At 34.4% G+C, this 11,980-nt stretch overlaps 1 protein-coding gene and 1 long non-coding RNA gene across 2 annotated transcripts in view; both read left to right on the forward strand.

Annotated features, from left to right (window-relative positions):
- The first annotated feature begins 232 nt into the window (after positions 1 to 232).
- LOC106469116 lies at positions 233 to 2,831 on the forward strand. The gene is made up of 2 exons (XR_001291419.2): positions 233 to 327; positions 1,957 to 2,831. It is a non-coding gene; the product is annotated as an uncharacterized LOC106469116 (long non-coding RNA).
- A 3,745-nt stretch (positions 2,832 to 6,576) lies between these two features.
- The window catches only part of LOC106469121 (sodium/potassium-transporting ATPase subunit beta-like), a 20,364-nt gene continuing 14,960 nt past the window's right edge, over positions 6,577 to 11,980 (forward strand). Inside the window, exon 1 of the mRNA XM_013929583.2 lies at positions 6,577 to 6,805. Coding sequence (XP_013785037.1) covers positions 6,682 to 6,805 — 124 coding nt within the window. The 5' untranslated portion in view covers positions 6,577 to 6,681. The remainder of the gene's footprint in view (positions 6,806 to 11,980) is intronic.

The following is an 11,980-nucleotide window of genomic DNA, read 5'->3' on the forward strand; positions in this document are numbered from 1 at the left end:
CATATGATTTAAGTATGAATTTCAGATGTTATTCAGACCTGTCACGAGCTATGTTTATAGACTGATTAATGGAAACTTCAGCGATTCATCTATTATCCAAGAAAGAGATTCTCTCGAATCAGCGAAAAGATCTGGAAATAAGAGAGACCACGCAGCTGGCTAAACAGACCTAAGTAGGCGGAGCGTCAGTTTTTCTAATAATGCAGTACTGGTGACGTCAATAATCTGACTTATAAAAGTAGCTTGAAAAGTGCAAGAGTAGAGAAACAGAGAGCAAAGTTAGAGGTCCAGATCAGCGAGCTTGCATCAAGTAACCTGCAGCTTGTTGTAAGTATACCAGCAATAAGTTAGTATTTCAGTAGCACAAACTGCTTTCATTACGTAATATTTCTTTATAATTAGCAAGAAGGGCTGAACATTGGCTCTTACACAATACCACTTCACCTTGAGAGATTATTGATTTCAAACTTTTCACTCTCCGTTATCTCTAACAAACTAGTAGAAACTTTCATTCTCCACTATCTTCTACAAACTAGTAGAAATTTTCACTCTCCGCTATCTTCTACAAACTAGTACAACCTTTCACTCTCCGCTTTCTTCTATAAACTAGTTAAAACTTCCACTCTACGTTTTCGTTTACAAACTAGTAGAAATTTTCACTCTCTGCTATCTTCTACAAACTAGTACAACCTTTCACTCTCCGCTTTCTTCTATAAACTAGTAGAAACTTCCACTCTACGTTTTCGTTTACAAACTAGTAGAAACTTTTCACTCTCCGCTGTCTTCTACAAACTAGTAAAAAGTTGTACTAGTTTGGAGAAGAAAGCGAAGAGTGAAAGTGTCTACTAGTTTGTAAACGAAAACGTACAGTGAAAGTTTCCACTCTCCGCTACCTTCTGCAAACTAGAGTTCTTTTATTTTGTTTCTATAGGTGCAGCAGAACTTTATAGCTGTAATTAATGGCTAAGGTACTTCAGTATCCACATTTCAACCGTTCAGTCCACGATACCATTTTGAAACATTTTAGTATAAAACATATCTAACTAGTTTCTACATTCTCAGGCAAGACTGTGCAGTCTTCAATTATTGTATTAGACCCGTATTTTAGCTTCTAGCCTAAGTTTAAATGTAGAACATTAGTCCCGTCACTTTTCACTAATAAGGCATTCCAAGAATTAATATATAAAATATTGTTATTTAAAAATTCTAGCAATTTATTATACCGTATACATCAACCTTCTTTTAAGTCCAATAATGACTTATATATCATTTTTAAAAGTCTTTGATCATCATGTGTTAGTTAGGAACAGTTTTCTTATTATCATTACTCAAAAAGTTCCGTGAACAAAAAAAAATTAAAATATTTATTATGAACAGACGGAGAATGAATACGTTTGTACTTTATGTTAACGCTTATGATTCAATTGGTATTTATCCCCCTTCTTTTAGTATATTTTGCGCGAAGTAAATAACCGATTGCATTGTAAAAACATTTTGTCTAAAATGATATATTTCTATTTATCGCCAAAGCTACAGCTACACATACCTTATTCTAAGAACGAAATCAAATCAATTTTATTATTGTTTGTTTGAATTTCGCATAAAGCTAGTCGAGGGCTATCTGCACTAGCCGTCCATAATTTTGAAGTAATAGACTAGAGGGAAAGCAATTAGTCAGCACCGCCAACTCTTGGGCTACTCTTTAACAACGAAAAGTGGGATTGGTCGTCACATGATAACGCTCCCACGGCTGAAAGAGCGAACTTTCGCGGAGGGGGGATACAAACCCCGCAGTTTGCGAGTTCAGCGCTCTAACCATCGAGCCATGGCAGGCCTCACACTGTCATTGTGTTTTGTTGTTGTTGTTGTTCTTTTACTTACAAAAGCTGTATATATCGCTAAGATGTTTATATTTCAAATCTCTATTTCGATTAAGAAATATTCATTCTTCCGCAGATAGAAGAAACGTTAAGAAAAAAATGTTGCGTACAACATCTTCCATTGTTACCTTGGTGATTTTGGTTACTATCGTAACCTTCCAGCCTTCGGAGAGTTTTGGTCGAGGACCGTTTCGGAGCTTGGCACTTGTAAAAAAACTTGCTTCCAGCTCACCTTATAACAATGGTCTTCAACTGATGTCATCAGATCCTTTGTACAGTTTCGATCACACTCCTCCTTTTGAATGGAGAGTAGCACGCAACCCATTCCATGACTCTCTGAACTACCTGGCTTACCTGGTGAAGAAGAAGGCAACAGAGATCGAAGACGAGAACCAGGAAACCGAACAAGAACCTAAAAGTGACGGAAACCGCAAGTTTCAGACCCAAGGCTGGAGACGGTAGACGAACCAAGTGGATCCATTTTTTTTTCGTTCAAAAGTACTCTCTAAAAACTTATGGGCAATTCTTTCCCAACTCTGGAGCAAAAGTAAATCTTCAAAATAATGGATAAAATCATTATTTTTTATAATTCTGTAATAACTGTACATTACTCTCTTTTTTTTCTAAACGAATTCGTAACACAAATATCAAATGTAATAGCTTTTTCTTTTTCTTTTTTTTCTGCTTAATATTTCATAAGTTCGTATTTGAACTAATGTTGGGTAAAAATTGCCCAGATTTTGTTGTGGGATATTGGTAACGTCAATGAATTTTATAAATAACATGTAGTTCTCAAATATAGTATTGCAAATTAATTCGGTACGTGAATTGATAATAAACTAAATTAAGCTTCTAAATGCAGAAGAGATATTAAAATATGCTTCCTGTTACTGTATTTTTCATTTGGAAAATGTTTCCTTCCAATAAAGTTTGATGTTTATGCTCAAATGACTCAGAACTCAAGCTTTCCGTACAACTTCATTTGTGATTTAATTCTCCATAGAAACGCCAACTAACAAGTATATATATTTTAAAGAAAATAGCTCCAGGCCATCGACGTTTTGGAATGTATATTTTGATGGGTCGATTCACCACTGTGATGAAACAAGGAAACTACTTAAGGTATTTATCTGAAAAACGGTTCTTGATTAGGTTCAAAAATATTAAATTTATCATCATTAAATATAGGTTTGCAGGTTGAGATTATGGTATTAGTTTCAGGTGTGTTAAGTTATCTAAAAATGAGAGAGAGAGAGAGAGGTCGATAATATCTTAGGCAATGCCGTACAAACGATCAACGTATTCACCACCAATATATATGTTTAAGCCATTCTGTAGCATTTGATGTCTGATTTAAGTTTAATCAAGAGATATTCGGTTTTTAGTTCTATAAACGTATTAAAGAAACGCTTCTAATTCTCTAATATCTATAGTGGAAACAAGCGAGTAAACAAACTTTTTTTTGTCTTCTTAGTCTCACGTGGGACTGTTGGTCCTGGATTTTTGTTCTGCAAACGTTGCTGTCGTGATAACAATAACTAAGTGAACGCAAGCAACGTAACGTATATATATTTGATAGCCATTCCGACATTCATAAAGCACAACATAACTTGTACTTGATAACCTTTCCGACATTCATAAAGCACAACATAACTTGTACTTTATAACCTTTCCGACGCTCATAAAGCACAACATAACTTGTACTTGATAACCTTTCCGACATTCATAAAGCACAACATAACTTGTACTTGAAAGTACAAGTTATGTTGTGCTTTATGAATGTCGGAAAGGTTAGATAACCTTTCCGACATTCATAAAGCACAACATAACTTGTACTTGATAACCTTTCCAACATTCACAATGTGAAAGCCGCGAATTGAGTTTCGTAAAGAAATACGGGTAATTTTTGCAGTCAACTAGTTCTTCCGAATTTTAGCAGATTTCATTAGAAAAGGCTTTCTAATGAAAAGCATAATAACCCGATTAAAGCAAGCTATCGAAATAAAACAGAACTAAAAATTAACCCAGTAATCAATATAGCTAATATAATATACTGGTCTTAATAGGAGTACGGAACGTCAAAAAAAATCGCAATGATTAGAATGCATTGATTCTTCAGCTATATACTCTTGCCCTCATTGTTTACGATGTTTTCGGACATAATCCTAATAATATCTCCCGAAGTTGGGCCAACTTAGCAGATTTCGGTTTGGTCTGAATTACACGCTAAGTTAGCAATGCAAAATAACTGTCATTAATGAAAGATATATATGATGTATATGTTATTTCAAGAAATAACTCAAAGGAATTATATATTCTTTAATTTGCTTATTTCCTAATGTTGTTTGAAAACACCTAAGTAATTCGTCCAACTTCTGCATCGTTACCCTAGTGTTGTTTTTTTTTTTATAAATAGTATAACGAATCTTTCTCTTGAACAAACATTTACTTAAACTTCCTTTGAAAAATCAATAAAACGACAAGTACAATTAAGAAAGGAAAACAGAAAATAAAATACTTCCATTAACCCTAACATGATATTCAGGCGCATATTTATTTGATTAGGTAACAAAATGTTGAGATTCGTATGTATAGCCCGCGCATTCATCTAAACATGAAAGAGACGAAGCGAACAACTACTAATGATGGCTCTAGTTTCTTTCTTATTGTATCAACTGTAATAGTACTTGCATCAAAATCCCATGCACCTATATTCGCAAGTGTCATGATCTGCCTACTGCTCGAGATATGAATGAGAAAATGTTAATACTTAGTTCAATGAACGAGAGAATTAATGAAGTGGTATATTTATATCTTTAGAAAACCATATGTAATACTACGATTTTAAACTACACTGAAACCTCAGCTAGTATCACCTGATGATGACAAAACCTTGTCGAAACGTTGTACATTTGCTGTCATGTTAAACTTATATTAAAGTTTTTCTTCATTACCCATTTAAGCCGTCTCCAGCCATTATTAGTATCAACTATTTTCAATTTGCTTTAACACTTTGTCGCAATTTTTGTATTTGTCTTATATATATATATATCTGTGTGTGTGTGTATGTGTGTGTAGATTATGATTAAATGATAGAAAATAGTACTTACAACCACACCCCTCGAAAAACAAGCTCAACAGTTTGAATGCATCGATATGGACTTAACTCTGGGTCATTTCCGAATCAAAGTCTTAGATGCGACAAGAAACTAAGAAGACATTCGACGAAGTTTTACTATGGGTATGATGCTGGTATGTGCTTTCTTGTTTCGACAAAGAATAGTCACAAAAACTGAATTCCTGGTGAATGTTTAGATGTTTTGCGTGTTCTTTTGTTGGTTATGATATATATATATATATTCGTTTACTATATGTGACACTTACTTCGTCTCTCACCAGTACTGACCATTGTAATTTTAACCTGCAAATCTTTTAATAACATATTGTTATATATGTTTGGGCAAACATGTTTTACACATCAGCTTCTCTTCTTTCTTTGCACATGCTCCTCATCTTCATCGTAATTAGGTAGTCTTCCCCCGAAACAAACGTAATCCATAATTACTGATAAAGTTTCTTATAAAGTATCAACTATATATTATTCACCGTTATGAAAAGGAATAAAAACAATTAATGTTTGGTATATCAAAAAAGCTCCCAGGCCTAAAATATATATATATGTCCAAATCCTACGTCAGTTCCCAGGATTCGTGACTAAGCTGTTATTGTGCAATAATGGCCCCATTGCATGCAACTCCAATTCAGAATGGATAAGAATATATAGTCAGTATTACGTCAAAAGAAATAGTTATAGTAGGTCATGTGATTGGTTGTTTTAGCCCTTAGTACATCAGGGCTTTTATAGTGACTCGACAGTTTCCATCATGTACCGTATATTGTATCATCGTAATGTACGTATATTTTTCACAAGGCAACGTACAGTAAGTTTCAGATACGTTTTTAGTTCTTTAACCTCATCACACTGGAAGTTTACAGTGTTTGCAGGCGAAACCAATACGACTTAAAATTACTTATTTACAATATTTAATTGTACTCAGATAACGATTATATTTTAATAAGGTAATATCTTACTATGCCATTTTATAGATTGTGCATGTTGACGATTTCAGGTATTTCGTGAAAGTCATTAATCATATATGTAAATGAAACACTTATAAAATAAATATTTTTTTTTATATTTCCAGAAAAAATTAGTTCTGAAACTTTCCCTCCCCTTTACCGAATACACTTAAGCATTTTCTTACATGGAACTCCCCCCCCCCCCCCGGTGACTCTACTAGCAGCTAGCAAGCCTAGAAAGCCAAAATTCAGAGCTCGGTCCACAGCACGGATAACTCATGGTGCAAATTTGCGGTTAAACTAAAAACAAAACAATAAAAAATATTTTGTGTAATATTTTATTGCATAATTTATTGTATTGAGGTTTTAACTGAACCACTTTTAATATTTTGAAAAATAGCCGGTTTCTGAAACAATATATGCCATTTCTAACTTGTTTCTGTATTGCATAAATGTTGCCTAGCCGGTTACTACTGGTGCAAGTTGTTGGTTGACAAACCTGTGTGGTGCTGGCTCACTCTCAGTATTGCTGCGTAATTAGTAGAAGTATAGGCTATAACATTGCCCCATTACGTAACCAACACTTGGAATTATTTAACTCAACTTGCTCTTAGTTTCTCAGAAGTGTAAGCTTTGTCGCCACTAGCACTCGGTTGTCTACACTTGAGGAAGCATCCGGGACTTGCTTCGGGACGGGCGAGTGAATCGATCGTCTGCAGTGATGGCTGAGATTAAGGAACGCCAATTTTCAAAACCAGTACGAAAAACCAAATTGGAGAGTCTTCGAGACTTCATATGGAATTCCGAAACTGGGGAATGTTTAGGAAGAACACTGGGAAGTTGGGGTAAGCCAGACCAATATATATAACGATCCATTTATTACACTTTACATGGATAATAGCATATTCAGAACTTCTCTTTCTTTGATCTCTTATGTCTGATGTCACTTACTGAGAGTTACTGTAGTAAATTGTATGTTTCTTTTCTTACAGAAAAATAACCTACTGAATACTAATTTATTATCGTGTAATAATCTATATATATGGTAGGTTGTTCTGAATATGTAAACATTTTGTTTGGAATTGTACGTATATATTTTTAACCCTTGAAGTAACCAAACCGTTAATTTTTGAACTGATGTTATACTTATTTATCTCAAAATTATTGGAACCCCTTTCATTGTGTCTGAAATCAGTTCGTTAATGTACGTGACAAATCTGTTTATCATTATCAGACATTTAATTCTAAATTTTTATGTTGAAAAACGAATACACGCTGGACTGTTCTGCACATGCACACTTGTTAAAATATTTTGTTGGACTCTCGTGAGCAAGAATATAATAGTACTGTATCTTTCCTTCAACAATTCGTTTAAAACATTAAGATGTATTCTTTGCACGTATATATTATTGTAAAAAAAAAGACATCATAATTGAAATATACTGCACTTCGATCCAGAGCTGACGATAGCTTAACTGGCGCCCCAAGCAAGAATTAAGGCTATGTTCCCCTACTCACACTGGAGTCTCCGAGAATTTGACGCCCTTGGCTGGTACCTTTGTTTCTATCCTTATACCAGATTTGTTTCAGTTTTTGCAGTATAAAGCTAACACTCAGTCAGTGATGACTCGCCCTGATGGGAAGGTAACGAAAAGCGTGTTTTTAAGATTTTTTTTCTAAGATTCTCAACTTCTAAGAGAGTCCACAAATGGAAGGTCATCCATGCAGCAAGAGTTATGATCTTCCTACGTATGAGTGAACAGGCTCGTGAAATGACAGAAAAAAAGCAACTTTCACATGAGCTTAAAACACTCAGTATAGTAGTAATACTTGTCTTAAAAAGTACGATTTTACAAACGTAAAACAAAATTAAACATGACGTATTGATCAATGTGGTTGTGGGTTATGTTTTTATTAACTTGTACGTTTGTATTGTTTTGGTTTTTAATGTCTTAGTAATCATGACTTAGTAACCAGACTTTTCCTGAAAGTTCTGGAAACCATTGGAACGATATAAACCCAGTGATAGAGGTGTCTAGATTACATCGTTTATTGATTATTGAGTGAGTTAGTTCAGTTCTCTAAATTTTAAGTTTGTGTTTTCAACATGAAGTAATAGAGATAAGAGAAGTACGGTACATGCGAGAAAATTAGCAAGTTATTGGAATTTATATTGAGACGTCATTATTTATTTGTGAACTTAGGCCTACAGTTAGTTACGCGGAATTTGTAAAAGATGTAAAACCTGTAGTCGAAGAAAAAATGCTTTCATCACCACTAAGTGGACCGAACTTTGCATTCGTGTTTTTATTAAATAATCCAGAAGAAACTGTCCAACAACAAGAGCCATTACAACATTATTTTTAAGCTGAATATAGAAAATAGTACAATAAAATGAACGTACAAAATATTCAATTGCAAGTTTTTATTTTTTTAGTTTATTAATCAAATGATGCTTTTGTTGTAAAATAGTTTGATCTCGAGTAAACAAAAACTGTCTTGAAGTAAATTTAAAGGAATAAAACTGTTAGATCTAAAGCATTTAAAGTCATTCAAGCATAAGATCAAATGCAAACAAATCAGTTATTAGAATTAGTAAAACCTAACGTAAAATGAAAAAAATATATATAATTTATCGAGAGTTAGCAATATGCTTTCGGATAAGTAGTTAATATTGTTAAAAACTTAATCTTACAAAATTATTTTATTTGTTTGTTTGTTTTTTATTCAGTTATTGAAGCTTTATAGTAAGTAGTGTCTAGAGTATTAAATGATGAAAACATAATAATATAATAACGTATCGAATATAATAACGTGTCGAATTTAAATTTACAAAATAGTGTGTGTGAAACTGTTTACTCAAACATAACAGAAAAAACTTTAGTTTAATCTCAAAGTTATAGTTCTTCAACTCTTTAATGTTTGGACACTCAAATGAAGGGAAGAATTCATATTAATATAACTTGGAGATTTGCTTTATGTCGCTGAGTGACGTTAGTGGTATATGTAAGAAAGCCTTCATTTACATGATTTTGGGGAGAACGTTTTACAATATTTTAATAAATTATAGAGAAGACTATATAATCTATTTGTTTTAAAACTAAACCAGTACATGTTTTTGTACAGAAAACCAATTGATAGCTATAATACATACGAGACTGGACATTCTAAATAGGAAACTGTCCACTCATGACGTAATCTTAAAACTAAAAATGTTGAACCAAAGCTATACCAAAATCAAAAATTTCAGTTGAGACTAACTTTTTCTCTTACGGTCATTTTATTATTGTGTTAATAAAGTTGTTTATAGAAAAGTGTTAAATTCAGAAACCCCACGCCATCGCTTGTAGCAAAAGTAATAAAAGTTTTTCAAAATTGAAAGAAACAGAAAGAAGAAAAATTTGTTGATTTTTATTATTGTTCTAAGGATCATCCGGGCTATATGTGTTCTGCCCACCGTGGTTATCGAAACCCGATTTTTAGCGTTACAAGGTTACAAGCTAACAGACTTAACGCTGAACCACTGGGGGGGGGGGGGCTTTTCAGGGGACTTCATCAATTTTCAACATAGAAGTGCAAGACGAGAGATTCACAATAGGTTCCATGCTTGGCTGCTCTGCTGAAAGGTTTTTAATTTCAAATATAATCTATTAACTTACAATGCTAAAATTCGGGGTTCGATTTTCTGCAGTGGATACAAACACACAAAAAATTTCAAATGTGGACGAATCACATTTAATATTCATTCCCACAATACAGTCAGAGTAACTTTAATAAATTCAGAAATCTTCCAAATTAAGAAAAAACTACATCTACCTTCTTGTTCATCAGGAACCTTTTGGACATGTTCATTTGGAACAGTTAGCTTCCAAACTATGACGCCCCACACCTTAATGTTTCTTTTAAAAGACATTTTTGAATATATGTTATGCATATACTTTGTATTGTCCTTTTCATACGTATAAACTTCCATATAGTCATTTGATAAATACTTTATGCCAAACAAAACAAAAAGCATTCAATAGTAGAAAGAAAAAAAAAGACCGCGGAACTGGGAAGTTTGAATTCTTGGTAAATTATGGCTTCTGTTCAGATATTTTCATGAAAGCCTTATCACGTTGATAATAACTAATTTATTGGAGCATATTGTAATTGACTCCATATGATATGAAATTTTACTAATTGTAGGTTCAACCTATCTCCATTTTTTCACGAGGCCTTCTCTTCAAAGACCATGGAAACTGTCGAATCCAGCCATGCTCGAAAAATACATACAATTGCCATTTGGTCATTTTTTGTATCTTAGAAAACGTTTATATGCTATAAATAATATTGATGGTCACATTGATGGTGAAATGTACTTTATAAGAACCATTTTCCAGGTCCCATGGTTTCTGGTAACTACCTCTACTATCACTGTCTCGCTCATGCTGATGCCTTGATTATGTACCAATGTCCGACATCGCAGTTTCCGTTGTAACAAGTTTAGGCATAGAACGGTGAGATCCATAATCCCTCCACTGTAAGTGGACATAAGTTTCCAAGACCACGTTTAAGTAGACAAAAAACACAAAAATCAGTTGGAGTTGCATTGAGGGACAAAAATGTGGTCGAATAAGATTATTGATTCCATTTCCTTCGGCCTTCTTTATTGGAGAAGCAGTCGCTGCTTTCAAGGTGTGGCTGGAAGCTTGTTAACCTTTTTCTTTAAAACCTTTGCCAATTTCAAATCCTTGTTTATTATCTCACTGAAATGTGCCCAGTTTCATCTAAGAATCATTTTAAATCAGAGGGTTCTGTTTTCTGACCATATCCTTCACTTCGAAGATGATGGTGTTATGTCAGGTTAACTTGGATCAGGGTTTTGGAACACACTGTTCGCCTAACTCTCAGTGTTTTCGTTTCCATGGAGAACACTGAAAACCCCTTTCTACGAGATGTTGTGTCCTTTGGCTCTATATCATTAAATAATCCTGCTGAATGAATATTTCTCATCTTATTTTCTTTATATCACGTCAATCATAGCAGCATTGTGCTGTAGAGTGATGGAGAACATTCTGTGAACAAAACACATAGGGTTCAGTACTTTATATTGAAACGATTTTGGGAAGGGTATGTAACACCCCTTTCCAACACAAAATATTTATATACTAGGATAATAAAGATGTGTTCAGATCGGGATTTTAGAATTTCCAAGACGAGGATATTCCTTGTACATAATGGCATTCGAAAAAGGAACATGTATCATCTTAAGAAACCAGAACCATCCAGAAAGAGACCTGTAGAAAGTCGTACCCAAGTTGTGGAAAGCAAAGTGCGGATCTTATATCAGGTGAGAATCCATGAGCACAAGTATCGGTACCAAAAGCCGTCCACGTGCCCCAGCCCAAAATAGTCAAGAAGGAGTTCTATCTGGAAAATCGACACAAGTCAGGTGTGCAGAAATTGCTTCCACAACATATCCGTTCAACTGTCGCATACTTCAAGCAGTTGGTGAATGAAACGAGTATTCACACTGTTACATACAAAGACATATGGTCAAGTTGCTAGATGTAGCACGTATGGATTTCTGTGCGATTGGACTGTTGAAACAAGGCGCTGGGAAACTATTGTTCTTGTACACTAGTTGGCTTATGGAAAGCAAGCAGAAAGCTGTGTTGTGCTTTTGACATGATAACCTTATGATAGAGCCTTTTGCACTGGAAACTACATTGCAGGGCTATTTTCAAGAAGCTCGGCCATCAGATAGAGCATGACCAAACTTGGCGACATGGACTGTAACAACGTGGTGAGGATACAGAATCGTTGTATTAATGGTTATGATAGTTTTAATTGAAAGTTGATTTAGCTGAATAATAAAATCGTTTCTCTAGCCTGGTTGGGCCCGGCATGGCCAGGTGGATAAGGCGCTCGACTCACAATCTGAGGGTCGCGGGTTCGAATCCGCATACCACCAAACATGCTCGCCCTTTCAGCCGTGGGGGCGTTATAATGTGACGGTCAATCCCACTATTCGTTGG

This window comes from Limulus polyphemus, unplaced genomic scaffold (genome assembly GCF_000517525.1).
Source record: "Limulus polyphemus unplaced genomic scaffold, Limulus_polyphemus-2.1.2 Scaffold94, whole genome shotgun sequence".
Lineage (NCBI taxonomy): Eukaryota > Metazoa > Arthropoda > Merostomata > Xiphosura > Limulidae > Limulus > Limulus polyphemus.